At 46.0% G+C, this 16,118-nt stretch overlaps 2 protein-coding genes across 2 annotated transcripts; both read left to right on the top strand.

Moving 5' to 3' along the window:
• Window positions 1–6,028: 6,028 nt before the first annotated feature.
• LOC120713094 (40S ribosomal protein S25-2) lies at window positions 6,029–7,643 on the top strand. The gene is made up of 4 exons (XM_039999080.1): window positions 6,029–6,170; window positions 6,259–6,333; window positions 6,432–6,566; window positions 7,270–7,643. The coding sequence occupies exons 1-4, from the start codon at window positions 6,168–6,170 to the stop codon at window positions 7,381–7,383; spliced, it is 327 nt and encodes a 108-aa protein (XP_039855014.1). The 5' UTR covers window positions 6,029–6,167; the 3' UTR covers window positions 7,384–7,643.
• Window positions 7,644–8,814: 1,171 nt separating this feature from the next.
• On the top strand, window positions 8,815–15,749 carry LOC120713095 (probable UDP-N-acetylglucosamine--peptide N-acetylglucosaminyltransferase SPINDLY). Its single transcript, XM_039999081.1, has 19 exons — window positions 8,815–9,204; window positions 9,361–9,490; window positions 9,593–9,982; window positions 10,347–10,508; window positions 10,597–10,772; window positions 10,889–10,964; window positions 11,421–11,549; window positions 11,637–11,756; window positions 11,828–11,896; window positions 11,998–12,079; window positions 12,293–12,387; window positions 12,741–12,805; window positions 12,926–13,124; window positions 13,569–13,763; window positions 13,891–13,985; window positions 14,078–14,213; window positions 14,285–14,502; window positions 14,602–14,729; window positions 14,947–15,749. Exons 3-19 carry the CDS (start codon window positions 9,614–9,616, stop codon window positions 15,357–15,359), a joined length of 2,727 nt encoding a protein of 908 aa, XP_039855015.1. The 5' UTR covers window positions 8,815–9,204; window positions 9,361–9,490; window positions 9,593–9,613; the 3' UTR covers window positions 15,360–15,749.
• Window positions 15,750–16,118: the final 369 nt, after the last annotated feature.

Genomic DNA, 16,118 nt, shown 5'->3' on the forward strand with positions numbered 1-16,118 from the left:
AGTGGGCCACACTCTGCTTCTGACCTTGCTGGCTCGATTGCTGATCTTGCTTGGGTGGCATTGGGCAGTTCTGTGCGAAGTGACCCGGCTGCCCACAGTTGTAACACGGAAACAGATTGGGGCGCACCCCCGGTTGCTGCACCCAGACCTTCTGCTCGCTCAGTTGAGGAATAGGAGGCCTGACCGTCTCCTGAGGCCATGTATACTGGGGTGACCGATACCCCTACTGCTGCTGTGGCTGGTGCTGAAAGGGGGCTCTCTGTGGGCCTGACTGGACAAGGCGAAACCGCTGTGGGGCGCTGCTCGAAGATCCTGCTGCCGGTGCTTTTCTCTTTTTCTCTGCCTTATGAGCCAGGTGGACGTCCTCCTGTATGATAGCCCCATTCACCAGCTCACTGAACGTGTTGAACTTGAACATTGCCAGACGATCCTGGAGCTTGCTGCTAAGCCCCTGCCTGAAGCACGCCTGTTTCTTCTCATCAGTGTCTACATGATAACCAGCATATTGGGACAGGGTGTTGAACGTCTGGGCATACTGCATCACACTGTTGTTGCCCTGCTTTAGGGCCAAGAGCTCAGTCAATTTTCTTCTAATTACCCCTACTGGAACATGATGTGCCTTGCAGGCTTCCTTGAACTCTGCCCACGTGAATTGAGTGCCAGCAGGAAACATAGCCACGTGGTTGTCCCACCACGTACGTGCGGGACCTCGGAGCTGCTGTGCTGCAAAGGCAGCTTTGTCCCCATCATTATATAGGTATAGCGTGAATTTGGACTCGATGGTCTTAAGCCAGCTGTCGGCTTCCAATGGCTCGTCTGCTTTGTGAAAGAGCGGTGGCTGGGTCCCCAGGAACTCTTGGTACCCAGGAACAGGTGGTGGGTGGTGTCCTGGCCGTGGCGCTGCCCCCTACTCCACGAGCCGACGAAGGAGTGCCGTCTGCTCGTCGCGCCCAGTCAACATGGCCGCAATGGCCTGAGCCAAATCCGGAGGGTTCGGTGGTTCCCCCATTCTGCATCCAGCCATGGTTGGATTAGTCCCATAATTTTGATTATAAAACAATCAACCATGGAAGAATGCAGGAAGCGTAAATTAAATCAAAAAGCCAGGAATCTTTTGCAACCAAATCCGGAGTATCCGGATTATCACCTGGAATCTCCGGACACCCCAATCCGGACTATCCGGATTCTATTCCGGAATATCCGGACAACCCACTCGGACTATCCGGACCTATGTCCGAAGTATCCGGTTACCCTCGCGATGGTTCGCACCGTTCCCACCTCCAAAATGCATAAAATTATAAAACAATGAATGACATGATGCATAATCGCCCTACGGTAACCTCTCAGCCCAAACCCACCGTCTACATGCGACTCTAATACCAACTCTATAGGGCTTAGTACGAGTAACCCCACCCAATTTATTTTAAATCAGAAATTCACTTTTAACTTAAGAAATTTTAAAACTGGTCGTACTCGTACCACCCCCAGTGCGTTTCGGCTCTGATACCAGCTGTGACGAAACCGCCAAATTAAAACTCTAATTAAGCATAATGGCCGTCATTTGAACACATCGGGCGCATTAGCTTAACAGCTTAATTTGGCGATCCTTTCTCAACCCACGGCCCAATCGAAACAACACCGGTAGTCCCCCGCGAAGGAGGGCGCAGATGTTACAAGCACAACATGATACTTAAAAATACATACACTATAGGAGTATGAAACATTAGGTTTTACAACCCGAGTTCAAACATACACATAATTTACAAGATTTGCATAATTTACAAACTTTACATCCGATGTTCTAAAATTCAAATAGACTAGATCCTACAACTACACTAGCCTTCAAAAGCCCTGACTAACCATGACCGGCCAGACCGGCCTGCGCAAAAACAGAAAGGCTGAACACTCTGCCCACGAGTGTACAACCCAACAAAGCCCTAGCCTAAGGGTCTCGCTCCTCAACCTGCCACCCCTCTGCATCCCGGCGGATGAACTTGACACAACAGGAACTAGGGTGAGATGGGCCTTGGGTTCTGCATCATACAGCTAGGGTTCCAATCAATTCCTAATACGTAATGCACAAATAATAGATAAAACATATACATAGTGAATCATAATTTAAAATAATAGGACGTGCACCGGGGCTTGCCTTGCGTCTGCTGCTCAGTACTAGGGTGAGATGGGCCTTGGGCCGACTCCCAGCGAACCTCCTCCTGCGGGGCTTGCCCCTGCGGCTCCTGTGGCTCCGCAACCACTTCGTATACGACCTCCTCCGCCGCGGCTACTACACGTATGCATATGACATAAGAATGCATGCAGTATGATTGTAACTTTGAAATAATCCTAACCCGTACACACGCATCACTACCCAAGACAACCCGATGTTCACAATTCTGCCAGACCGGAATATCCGGATTACTACCCGGAGTTTCCGGGTGTGAAATTTCCGGAATATCCGGATAAATACCCGAAGTTTCCGGGTTTCACACAGCTCTTGCCCCCAATTTTGAAATTTTGATTGAGGCAAAACCAACCCACAAAATTTGAAACCCTTCTAGACCCTAATAGAGTGATTCATAAGAAGATGATTGACCCAAAGGAAATCGCTTAACACATCCTAAAACGATCAAACCACTTAGCCCTAGCTTGGGTACCTTGAGGAAGCTTCCCTTGCAAGAAAAACTCGAAAATGAAACCACCCCAAGGTGGAATACCTGGAGAAGATGATTCCCCACGTCGATTTGAGCTTATTTGGCCTTGGAAAGGTATTGGGAGGGAAGGATATGGAGTTTACGGCTAAGGAGAGAGGAAGAGCTCGTGGAGAGAGGGAGGAGGAGTGAAAAACGGAGTAGTAACGTTTGGAAACAGTCACCGTACCCAGGACACGTGATATAGCACTTCAGGTCCGGAGTATCCGGAAGAATACCCGGAGTATCCGAGTTAATCCGGAGTTTCTGGTCTAATACCCGGAGTATCCGGATATTTCCGGAAGTTCCGGGTCCAATTCCGGAGGTTCTGGGTTTTTTCTGGCTCCAGAATTTGAAAACTAAACTTGGATCCATTTCCGTCTCGATTTGTAATGGAACGTCTTAAGTCACTAACTAGCTAATTAAATCCCAAGTTTAACACTCGGGTGTTACAAAGGCCGAGGCTGGGCTGGGAGGATGCCGGTTAGGCTGAGCAGCATTGTCTCCCTCCTCAGGTTCAGCACGGTTAGGCTAAGATCAAATCATGATGCTTGTGCTCCGTGTATTGCACCCGTAGCAACGCACGAGCATACACCTAGTGGTAGTATAGAATAACATTGTTAGCCAAATCCCAGTGCTCTTACAAAACTGCAAGTTCAGTGATTGCTGAAAATATATCTGGCATCTCTCCAACCATTGGGTGACCTGCAAAGGAAAGAAGGGCACATTCAGAAACTATTGTAGCAAGTTCCAATTTCCTTAAGATATTTGAATACTGTCACACTTCAAAGGTAAGCTATCTGTCTTAGCATTCTGAATATTGCCAGTAGAGTGGACAAAAGAAAAAAAAGTAAAACTCAGTTCTTTTGGTAACTTTATAAAGAAAGAATTATACCTCAAGTTAATATATTTCAAACAGGTCATTTGAGGATTGAGCCTAGCCAAGCCTGTATTCATAAAACATCAGTTTAGCAAGACAACTAACCAACAATATTAGCCTTAAGCAATTAGGTACCACCTCCAATATGCAAAATAAAAACCATACATTTCGTTGGAATTTTTTTATGTATATTCATGATCTTTGTTTATCTCCAAAAGCACAGATGCATCTCGATAAAAAGTTAAAAACCTTTGAGACTACTCAGATTAAAATAAGAGGATTGCAACTCTGATTAAAATCACAGATCACAGATGCATCTCAACAAATTTGATCAGCAAATCGACCTACAATGGTGTTGTTCATCGAACATTGACAGCTTGAGCCCTGAAATCGCTGAGAGCACTGAAAAGGGAGCAAGAGAAACATGCCAGGAGGGGATGTGCGACCAGAGACGCCCAGGCAGTCGCGAGCCGCGCGAAGTTGCCTCGGCGCGGATGAAGATGCTGAGCTCGGCGCCGCCGTGTCCACCGATCCCAGGTAGTCGCGCGCCGGCGACGTTGCCTTGGCGTGGATGAAGACGCCGAGCTCTTACTACTACATAAAACATTTATAGAGGCGGGCAAAATGGATTTCTCGAGGCGGTCAAGCCAACCGCCTCGGGGTATCCGTCACGGTAAATGCGGCATTTTCCGAGGCGGTTGGGTGCCCGCCTCGGCAAATTAAATAAAAAAATTAAATAAAAAAAAAGAAAAAGCCCGCAGACAGGCCCGCCAAGCCCATCTATGGGCCCGCCGAGCCCATCTCGGGGAGCTCGCCGCCGCCGCCGCGCGCCGCCGGTGGAGGCCGGATCCGAGGGCGCCGCCCTGCGCTTCCGCCTCCGCCGGATCCGCCACCGTCGCCCCCGGTCTGGCCCCGCAGCAGCACCACGGTCGCGGATCCGAGGCCGCCGTCCCCCGGCCACGAACGAGCGCAGTCGAGCCCCGCCAAGGCCGCCGTCCCCTCGCCGTGCCGTCGTGTGAGGGAGCCCCGTCGAGCCCCGGATCTGGACCGTGCCCCCGCGGATCCAGGCCGCGCCGCCGCGTGAGGGAGGCGACCTCGGAGCTGTCCCCGCCATGGAGCCCCGCCACCGCCGCCGCCGGGAGGGGCCCAGGGCCCCCGCTCCGCCAGGTCCCCCCGCGCCCGCCGCAGTCGGGTACCGCCGCCGCCGGGTACCGCCGCCGCCGCCTCCACGCCGAGGCCCGAGCTCGCGCCAGAGGAGGCCGCCGCCGGCGAATCCGGCCGCCGCCAGGGTGCTGCGGACACGCCCCACCGAGGGAGAGGAGCCACGCGAGGTGGGGAGGTACGCAAGAGAGGAGAGGAGGAGGAGGAGGCGCACGGCGGCACGGGCTGAGAAAGTGAGGAGCAGGAGAGGGAGAGGAATGAGTTGAGCAAACCCTAACTTTTGTTTATATAGTCTGAGCAATATATCGGGCCGAGATGGGCTGCTTGGACTTCAAAATGGGCTAGTATTATCCGAGGCGGGACTTGTTGGGTCCCCGCCTCTGTTAATTGATTTTATGAGGCGGTTTTATATAATCGTCTCAGTTAATCGCATGTATTAACCGAGGCGGTTTTCAGTTACGCCCGCCTCCGAGCCCATTTTTTAGTGCCTCGCAAAATAGAATTTTGTAGTAGTGTCTGCGTCGCTGTGCCGCCGTGTCCGTCGGTCCCAAGCAGTCGCACGCCGGCGACGTTGCCTCGCCACGGATGGACGCGCGCCGAGCTCTGCGACGTTGTGCGATCAGGGAGGAACAATGGTAAGGGACGCTATCAATGGAAGCCAGGCGTGATCATGGAAATCGACGTTCATGTGGGCTATGTAAGGAAATACAGGACGTACGTGATTGCCGGCCGCGGGCTCATTCAAATTTTGAACGTAGGTGGGTATAGGCGGGTGGGTAAGCTAGGTGGTGGTGACAAAAACTTTTTGTTTTGGGGAGATTCATTTTGCATCAATCAAATTCCATAGGTCCACCATGGGTCCGCCTAAATTGATGTCTGACAAGTGAGGACACTGTGAGAGGTGCGGCTATATTAATCTTGGTAATTTTTTTTAATTGTTTTGATTCCTTATATATAGTATAATGTATAGAAGATTTTAATTGTTTTAATTCTTTATAGTATAGATAGATAGATAAATAGATATCAAGGTAATCATGAACTTTATGGTATATATACACGTAAGGGCAGCTCTAACGTTTAGCCTTCTAGGATGGTGCTAGTCATGCCATGTCATAAGATGCTGTCTTAGCAAAAAGAGCTCCAACGTATAAAACTTACACACCAGGAGATGGATGAGGAGAGTTGCAACTGCCATCGGGGACGCCTGCTTGCCAACTTCCGATGGCACGGCCCAATAGAAGAACCAACTGGACAAGAGAGACGGGCTGCACCTTTCCGGACGTTGGAGTTGGGCCTCTAGCCCGCGATGCACCGAGCTCGCTATATAATGCCGCCCCGCCTCACTCCACAAAACCCTAGCGCCGGCGCCGCAGACACTGCCCCTTCGCTCCCTTCCCTCCCGCCGCCGCAGCCGTCGCCGCACCGCCGCCGGAGCCGAGATGGTGCGTTGTCTCCCTTTCCTTTCGGCGCCATTGGGCGCAGCTGATTACTCCGCTCGTCTGTCTAATCTGCTCGCGTGCCCCGTTGCAGGCCCCGAAGAAGGACAAGGCCCCGCCGCCGTCCTCGAAGCCGGCCAAGTCCGGCGGCGGCAAGCAGAAGAAGAAGGTGATCGCTCGTCTCTCGGATTTTATTTATAGTCAGGGAGGGATCTCTTCTGGGGGAGAGGTTCTCATAGCGTCGTACGCGTTTGTTGATTTTTGCAGAAGTGGAGCAAGGGAAAGCAAAAGGAGAAGGTCAACAACGCGGTGCTCTTCGACCAGGCCACCTACGACAAGCTGCTCTCGGAGGTGCCCAAGTACAAGCAGATCACCCCCTCCGTCCTCTCCGAGCGTCTCAGGGTAAATCCCCCCGTTCCAGATCTCTACTGTGTGTGCAATCCTGCTGTATAACCTCGATCATGGTTGAATTGCAATTTCCTGTCGATTAATTTAATTTAATGTATATAAAAATGATGCCAATTTGCAATTTCTCAAGGACTATAAATTGTACTCTGATGACTAGTCGCTATGTATAAATAGCGGTTGATGCCTGATGGCCGATTGCATAGCAGCAATGTCCCTGTCTCTTATAGATGTACTGTGTCAGCTTGCAATGTCGTGAACCATATCGCGGACCACTAGTTTGATATCAAGTCTTGAGCAAGCCATAGGTGCTGTCTTCTGTCTAGTGTGTATATTCTACTTCCAACTGCTCAAGTGTGCCCGACATGCTACTTTGATCAAATGTGCTGTGCAAACTTGTGTGTGTATTATAGTCTGCTGGTTTTACCAAGTGTTTACCGATCTGCTTTCACTGCATGTACTACTCTCTGTGTCCTACAGTTGGTACGAGTCTATAAACTCAGTTTAGTAGTTATTGTCCTACTCTTGGTGTATGCAAGGTACGATTGGACATTTCAGCTTGTGCGTCTGCTATCATTTTGTATGATCATTGCAGTGCATTGAACTTCTACCCTCTCATCACAGAGGCATTTGAATTGGATAAATGTTTTGCAATGACTTGTCCTTCCGTAATTAAAATTATGCTGCCTTTGACTTGCAGATCAATGGCTCCCTGGCTCGGAGGGCCATCAAGGACCTGATGGCTCGTGGCCTCATCCGAATGGTCTCAGTGCACTCAAGCCAGCAGATCTACACCAGGGCAACCAACACCTAAGGATTGGGGAAGCTGTAATGCCTTTGTTTGCCCTCTGTAGGAGGAGCTCCTCTGCCTTAGAACAGTTGTCATCTTTGTTAAGAGTTTGCTAATGTTATGTTACCTATGATGAGTACCTCCATGTGGCTGAAACATTTCAGAGATTTTGCGAATTAGTTCAGTACTATGGTTTGCCTATTATAAGTTGCCTTGCATCAATAGCTGTATGTTTTTTCAGTGTTTTGTTACTGTTAATCCCAAGGCTTTCCCATTGTGAGATCTGAGATGCCTACACAGCTTGGGAAATTTGTGTTGATATGCCCTTGATGCGTGGTAGCTGTTGGTGTGTATCTTGTTTCCATCTAAACCATTGTTGCTAAGCTACGCCTTCTGCTTCGTTGGCCCGCTGGTCAAAATGCTTGTCTTTTCTGTCTGAGATCAGGTGCTGCATTCTGAATTACTTGGTTTTGCTAGCTGATTTTGCTTGTTGACGGGTTGCATTGTGCACGTATTTCACCCAATAAGGCAGATTTGCTCCAGACCCATCAGAGTTTTGTCATCTGAAAGTTATGTTCATAAAAGCCGCTGCAATGTTTATTTCAAAATAAAAAAGCCAATGCTATGGTCAGACAACTTGAGCTGGAGAGGGTCAAACTCAATTCAGAAAACACTTCTGTGTTGCTGTTGGAGTTTCTCTCAGGCAGCCATCATTTGTGAGAGAAGAATGAATTGGGTGCATGGATGTGATAATAACAAAGGTAGCAAAACAATTATAGATGATGTAAGTTGTATCTGTAGCAACGTTCTTTGATTCAAAGCGGCATTTGACCATGTTAGGTAGAGTGAGCGGGTGCGCTGAAATGGCTACTAAGGAAGGCAACAAATTTGAAGTCAGCAATTCAAAGCGGTAGTAAATAGCTAGCTCTATACTACCACTACTAACACAATCTCCAATTCAATCACTCTGTTCGGTAGCTCCAGCAGCCTCCAGCCCAATAGTGTTTTCCTCTCACACCGCTCCAGCATCAGCTTCCAGCGACCAGCCAGCCAACAGTATTTTTCTCTCACACCACTCTAGCCACTAGCTCCAGCCCAGCGAACAGAGTGAATATGGCTTTTGAGCACACACAACAAACCAAACTACACATCGCAAAGACTTGGCTAAAAGTCCTCTATCTTCGCATAACCATTAACCATAGTATATAGAAAATTCAGGATAACAGGTCGAGAGAACAAAGAAAATAATCAAATCCAAATATATGTCATCATCAGAAGAGAAACAAATAACGCAAAACCACAAGGAGTGGCAGTGAAAAGATGGCTGGGAAAGAAAGCTGCACCTGCACGATGCAGAGGGGAGGGCTCTAGCTCGCAGTACGAAAAGCCCCCCCAAATCAAGCAAAGCGAGCGCACGAGCCAAAGCGTAAGGCAAAGCACCAAGAATTTCCCGAAAAAGAGAGGGGCCTAAACACAAAAGGATCAGCAGTACTACGCCGTCGCTTCCCCCCTTTACCCCCACCGGCACCTCCACTCCCCGAAACCCTCGCCGCCGCCGCCGAAATCCTCGCCGCGGCGGCGATCACCGCTACCCTCTATGCTGGCGCCGCGAGAGGGCGGTGAAGCGCGGCCTGCCACTCCCGGCTCCGGGCGCGCGGGGCTGCTCTGAAGGTCCAGAGCTTGTCTTGGCTCCCTGCCGAGCGCAGCTGAGGGCCGGGCGGGCGCCGCCGCCGCAAGGCAGCTCAAGGACTCCGGCAGGGCGCTGCTCTGCTCCTGGCCTAGTGGAGTTTCTGTTGGAATCTTTCTTTCTGGACGGAGATTGGTTCCTACCTTGGGGGGTCGTTGGTAAGTAATCCGAGCTTTCTTGGATGGGTTTCTTATTCGATGATTGGGTTTCGCAATCGAGACCAAATCTTTACTTCTCGTTCTTCGTTCATCTAGTCTTTCTGTCCTGCGAGGTACTGCTTCCCTGATAATACAATCCATTCCTCCATGGTTCAGTTAGGTTTCATTTTCTTCGTCTTGGGCGCGCAAGATCGACATTGCTTCACACAATAAGACTTCTTGGTGCAGTTCCTTTTCCAAGAGTACTGGGGGTTCAGTTTGAACCCCCCCCCATGCCCCACGCCAGGTTAGTCCCTGCCTCAATTGTCTCGTTTTCCCCCTACTCGTGCCTTCCAGTTCGGTTTCTTGGCAAACCTAGAAAATGATCGATTATCGCAATTTCTCACAGGTAATAAGGAGACTCTAATTCATGGGGCAGCCCGGGATGGACTCTGTTCAAGGGAAGGAGAGCAACGGCGTTGCCCCTGACCGCAATGGGGGTGCTTCTCCAGCAAAGCAGCAGTTGGAAGGGAAGGAGGCGTTGCGGTATGCCAACATCCTCCGGTCGCGCAATAAGTTTGCCGATGCGATCCAGTTGTACAACATTGTGCTTGAGAAGGAGGGTGCCAATGTGGAGGCCCTTATTGGGAAAGGGATCTGCCTTCAGGCGCAGAACCTACCAAGACAGGCCATTGAGTGCTTCACAGAGGCTGTGAAAATTGAGCCAGAAAACGCGCGTGCTCTCACACATTGTGGGATGATCTACAAAGATGAGGGTCACTTGGTTGAAGCTGCAGAGGTATTTGGCTATTTGCGAGGCTCATTATGTTATGCACATTCCCTTTTCTATTTGTTGGCTTTCTTGTTATGGTGAATTGCTGACATGTGGCAGAAAAGATACACCTTGTTTGTAATATGTTGTTGTTCTGAGCACAAGATGTCTTAGATGGAACACCGTACTTAGTCTATGTGACTTAAAGGCAAATAGCCAGTTATAGACCCTACAGTTTTACACTTCTCTAAATCTAGTAATGCCATTTTATCTTCTTTGTACCTTGACTTTGTTCTTTTCTTCCATCTTTTCCTAATTAAATATGTTGAAGAAAGTTTTGAATTTGCTGCTGTTACTGTTTTATTCACTTGCTAAATGTCTCATTGGACAGGCATATCAAAAAGCTCGGACAGCAGATCCTTCCTACAAACCTGCTTCAGAATTTCTTGCTATTGTGTTGACCGATCTTGGAACTAGCTTGAAGCTTGCGGGAAATACAGAGGAAGGAATTCAAAAATACTGTGAAGCTCTGGAAGTAGACAACCACTATGCGGTATCATGATCACACCAACCTGTATCTATATTATATTGCTATCATTGTCTTTCTATATTGTGATGATGCCTTCATCTTACTGATGCAGCCTGCTTATTACAACCTTGGAGTGGTTTATTCAGAGATGATGCAATTTGATACGGCTCTTACTTGTTATGAGAAAGCGGCATTGGAGAGGCCATTGTATGCCGAGGCCTACTGCAACATGGGAGTTATCTATAAGAATCGGGGAGAACTAGAAGCAGCAATTGCCTGCTATGAGAGGTAAATTTTGATTTTTTTTATAGATATCAATTTATCAAGTATTCTAGTATTCCTAAGTAGTTTACAGCAATAATAACATCTTGAAATGCTCCTGTTGTGATCTTACTGTGTTGCAGGTGCTTGACTATTTCTCCCAACTTTGAGATTGCAAAGAATAATATGGCAATAGCACTAACTGACTTGGGAACAAAGGTGCAGACCTTTCCCCTTATTATTTCAACCAGCTCAGAATATTTATTTTCTTGTGTGTGTGCTGTGTTCATCCTATTGCTTGCCATTTTTTCCCTTTCTTTTGTGCAATTCTCGAGTTTGTAGTGATCATACCTGACCTACTTGACCTGTAACTCCACTACTCAAGCCTTCTGTAAAAATAAGTCTTTCTTTTCAAATCCGTTTTCCTCCTCAAAGCAAACCTAACTCTTAACAAGTGCTTGTCCACACATCTTGGATTTTCTGCAGATTAAATTTGGCAATGTAGAAATGGTCTTGACCACCCTTAATAGGAACATCACCTATGCAGCATTAATTTCAATGTTGCAATTATTTTAGTTTTGTAAGTTCTTATATATGATAATCGACATTTATTGGTGATTATTGGCACCTCTCATGTATCTTCACTTATTATTTAAATCATTTGGAAATCATCAGGTAAAAATTGAAGGCGACATCAAACAAGGTGTGGCATATTACAAGAAAGCTCTGTTCTATAATTGGCACTATGCTGATGCCATGTATAATCTTGGCGTTGCATATGGTGAAATGTTGAATTTTGAGATGGTTAGTCATAAGACAATCTCATTAATTCTATTCTAGCATTAACATTCGCATTTTGCTGACACTTAATTTTCCTGAGTACGTATGAAGGCTAATGTCTTTTACGAGCTTGCTCTGCACTTCAATCCGCGCTGTGCGGAAGCATGCAACAATTTGGGAGTAATATACAAGGATAGGGATAACCTTGACAAAGCTGTTGAATGTTATCAGGTAAGTGAAATTGATTTTACTCTTCTGTTAAGTTTATTTCGTGAACTAATATGATTTTTTAATGTTTTCAGATGGCACTGTCAATTAAGCCAAATTTCTCTCAGTCACTAAATAACCTTGGAGTTGTTTATACTGTTCAGGTCTGTTCCTCTGTTATCAAATTTGTCTTGCACAACTCTTATTTTGCTTTTCTGGTCAATTTGCACTTTTAGCCTACTGAAGTATGGTTATATTCATACAGGGCAAGATGGATGCTGCTGCAAGTATGATTGAGAAGGCCATAATTGCAAATCCCACATATGCTGAAGCATATAATAATCTAGGTAATGAACAACCAACCAAACCAAGTGAAACATTTAAATTGTGTCATGTTTGATTTAGATTTCCAGCCAAGAATCACCTTGTAATCATATATGACTTTCTGCCTGCCTTTTTGGTGATATTGTACCTTTTTTTCCAACTCCAAAATACAAGATAACTCTACAGTTATTCATCTGAGTTGACGTTTCACCATTGTTGTCAATTTGTCATCCTAGGTGTTCTTTATAGAGATGCTGGAATTATTACTTTAGCCATACAAGCTTATGAGAGATGCCTTCAGATTGATCCTGATTCACGAAATGCTGGTCAGGTACTCTTCTCTGGCCTCGATAATGCTTTTGAAATTTGTTTTGGGTCTGCTCTATGTTATTATAACATTAACTTGATTTTTTGAGAAGTTATCACTAGTAAGTCTTAAATGAATTTGCCCAGTTTGGTAAACAACCATATGCAGATGTCGCACATCTAAATAATATCACCTCTTTATCATTCTGGAATGAATTTCATCACTTAAGCTTTGCTTTTGCTAGGAATTATCTGGCTTGTTTTTTTATAACTTAAGTGAAATCTATGGTTGTATTTTTTTTCCAACCGCTGACCATATAGCTTACTTTGCCCTACTTTTATCCCTTATGTAAACTTACATGCTAATTCATTTTACAGAACCGTTTGCTTGCAATGAACTATATTGATGAGGGCTCAGATGACAAGCTTTATGAAGCTCACAGGTCATATTATTCACTGTTCACAATAGGCTTGACTTGACATATCTATGTTAGCATGGCCTTTTATTTCCATGAGCTATAAGTCGGCAGGATTCTTCACTGTCTTTTATTTCTTATATACAGGGAGTGGGGGAAATGCTTTATGAAATTGTATCCACAAGATACTAGTTGGGATAACTCTAAAATTGCTGATCGTCCACTGATCATCGGCTATGTGTCTCCTGATTACTTTACTCATTCTGTGTCCTACTTCATTGAAGCTCCGCTTACACATCATGACTACACAAATTGCAAGGTGGTTGTCTACTCCGGTGTTGTGAAGGTATAGACAACTATTCCTTTTCTTCTTACCTATGTTCTGGATTGTATGCACTGAGCCATCAATCTATTAGTTTGCTTTCTTTATTAGGAACCAAACCTTATGTCAAATGAAGTATAGAAAATAACCCTTTTATCAAACAGAAGATATCTACTGACCGTCAGGAACTTATTTTCATGCAAGAAAATTTAGCTCAACAGTTCTATATTTATGTAAATTTAAAAATAACATCCAATGCGAGGTTGATTGGTGGAGTATAGTGCCACATGCTAGTGGCATCTTAGTTTCTCTCAGGTGTTATTTGTGTTGCTGAGAAATTTGTTTTATTTATTTATGGTTCTCCTGGCACCTAAGGGCTGTGCAGCTTAGTCTGTTTGGAGCATGCAAGCTCCTTGTTTTCTTCCTGTCCTTTTTCACTCATTTTTTCTTTCATTGATTGTTATTTAGGCAGATGCCAAGACACTTAGATTCAAGGATAAGGTGTTGAAAAAGGGTGGATTGTGGAGAGATATATATGGTATTGATGAAAAGAAGGTTGCTAGCTTGGTAAGGGAGGATAAAGTGGACATACTTGTGGAGCTTACTGGTCATACAGCAAACAATAAGTTAGGAACATTGGCATGCCGACCTGCTCCTATTCAGGTATTTTGTGCTGCATGATACTTATCTGTTTCCTCCCTTATTTTCAGAACTGTTCTCACAGGAGCAACATTCATTCTTTATGTGATGAGCAGGATTTGTTTTAACCTTGACCTCTATGTCCTCACAGGTTACCTGGATTGGCTACCCTAATACAACAGGTTTGCCAACAATTGACTACAGAATCACAGACTCATTGGCTGATCCATCAAGTACAAAACAAAAGTAAGACACGCTTATCTTGAAGCTACAGTTATTCCAGCATGTAATTTTCTATTCTCAGATACTTAGAAACTCATGGCAGCAATTGTCTTCAGGCATGTTGAAGAGTTGGTGCGGCTTCCAGAAAGCTTTCTTTGTTACACTCCCTCCCCGGAAGCTGGTCCTGTTTGTCCAACTCCAGCAATTTCAAATGGTTTCATAACTTTTGGGAGTTTTAACAATCTAGCAAAGGTGGCACATTAACACTTGAAAGCTTTTACCTTTCTTTTGAATCACTCAGTTAATTTATTTTTCCTTTACAGATTACACCGAAGGTATTGCAAGTTTGGGCCCGAATATTATGTGCTGTCCCAAACTCCAGGCTTGTGGTTAAGTGCAAGCCATTCTGCTGTGACAGTATACGGCAGAAATTTTTATCAACACTAGAGGAATTGGGTTTGGAGTCATTGCGAGTCGATTTGTTGCCACTCATCCATCTGAACCATGATCACATGCAAGCATATTCCTTGATGGACATCAGGTGAGCACAGTTGTTTCACGATTGTAGGCTGAGTTTGTAAACAGCATTATTGGTGTTGCTCTAAACAGTATCAAAATTTTCTTTTCTTTGCTTGTGCAGCCTGGACACATTTCCTTATGCTGGAACTACCACTACATGTGAATCCTTATACATGGGGGTTCCATGTGTTACAATGGCTGGTGCAGTTCATGCTCATAATGTTGGTGTTAGCCTACTCAGTAAAGTTGGTAAGTAACTGTACGCTACTTGCTCATCAATTGTGCTTATCCTTTTTGTTTTAGCTGTATCTAGCATGTTTTGTCGCAACATACAACATAGATAGTGTTAACCGAAGCGGCTACTAGTAAAATCTTATAGCTATCATACTAGGCCATTTTCTTTCCACTGTCACACGGGTATTATCTTTATGAACTATGGATTGACATTTTTTTCCCTGCTTTGCAGGGTTGGGGAGGCTGGTTGCCAAAACAGAAGATGAGTATGTCAGCTTAGCGTTGGATTTGGCATCAGATGTAAATGCCTTGCAAGAACTGAGAATGAGCCTCCGAGAGCTGATGATGAAGTCACCTGTCTGTGATGGAGAGAAGTTCACACGTGGCCTGGAAGCTGCATACAGGAACATGTGGCGCAGGTATTGTGATGGGGATGTGCCATCTCTCAGGCGCTTAGAGCTGTTACAGGAACATCCTATTGTCAATAAGCAAGACTCGGACAAGCCCGCCGAGAAGCTTGCGGATCTGAAAGCACAGAAAGAAAATGCGGCTGTGGAGGAAGATAAGCAGCCCCCAATAATGGCAAATGTTGCGAGTTCACCTGCTTCTGCAAAATGTGAAGCAAATGGCCATTGCAGCCAATGACCAAGAGGATGGTGCGCTCCATTGATGCGGGCCAATACTGATCTACCGTAGCTTGGGATGCACGATTGATGTTGGTGACATCTGTGCTTAGAGAGCTCGCGGCTGGGTGTCTGATTTATGGACATTGGTAATGGACATAAGAGCACACATGTGCCAGTTGGTTGTGAATCTGCGGTAACCTGTGACGTGTAGCAAATGTAAGATAATTCAACGGGGGAAAGCTTAGAGTTTGATTTGTAGAGCTTTACTCCCTGTGTAGGTTCATGGTATGGTAACTTGAGTGGCAACACTTTAGAAGCAAAAGAACAAAGGCACTGGTTGTATATGTAGTAGAAATATGACAGTGAAACAACTTATAGAGTCGATTAACCGAGGCAATTTCAATAGGCAGTCACAGTCCCCATGTAACCATTTTTTTTTATGAGCCTGCTAACCTGTGGGAAGGCTGAGCGATTGGGCTGGCGGCGCGGAGGTCGGGCGGCAGCTGGCCGAGCGGTGGCCGTTTAGCCAACCGATTTAAATGTGTTAGCATCTGACCATCGATTTAATTGTGCTAGCATCTGACCATCGATTTAAATGTGCCGTGCCTGGACCAAGTGTAGGCTGAACATGCACCGCTTTGCATAAACCAAGGCCGTGTTTGGTTGCATAAATCAAAATTTCAAAAAAAAAATTTCCGACACCTGCATGGAGACTTAAATCTAGACGAAATAAAAAGCGCATTGCGACTGCTGTCTGTAAATGGCGAGACGAATCTAA

The sequence above is a fragment of the Panicum virgatum genome, chromosome 6K (assembly GCF_016808335.1).
Source record: "Panicum virgatum strain AP13 chromosome 6K, P.virgatum_v5, whole genome shotgun sequence".
NCBI classification, from domain to species: Eukaryota; Viridiplantae; Streptophyta; class Magnoliopsida; order Poales; family Poaceae; genus Panicum; species Panicum virgatum.

Bases quoted from the DNA above. Each gene is read 5' to 3' on its own strand.
- LOC120713095 (XM_039999081.1), top strand. From the start codon at position 9,614: ATGGGGCAGCCCGGGATGGACTCTGTTCAAGGGAAGGAGAGCAACGGC. The intron at 12,388-12,740 runs GTACTCTTCTCT...TTCATTTTACAG, and splicing joins ATTCACGAAATGCTGGTCAG to AACCGTTTGCTTGCAATGAA. The intron at 13,764-13,890 runs GTATTTTGTGCT...ATGTCCTCACAG, and splicing joins GCCGACCTGCTCCTATTCAG to GTTACCTGGATTGGCTACCC.
- LOC120713094 (XM_039999080.1), top strand. The intron at 6,334-6,431 runs GTGATCGCTCGT...TGATTTTTGCAG, and splicing joins GCGGCAAGCAGAAGAAGAAG to AAGTGGAGCAAGGGAAAGCA. The intron at 6,567-7,269 runs GTAAATCCCCCC...TTTGACTTGCAG, and splicing joins TCCTCTCCGAGCGTCTCAGG to ATCAATGGCTCCCTGGCTCG.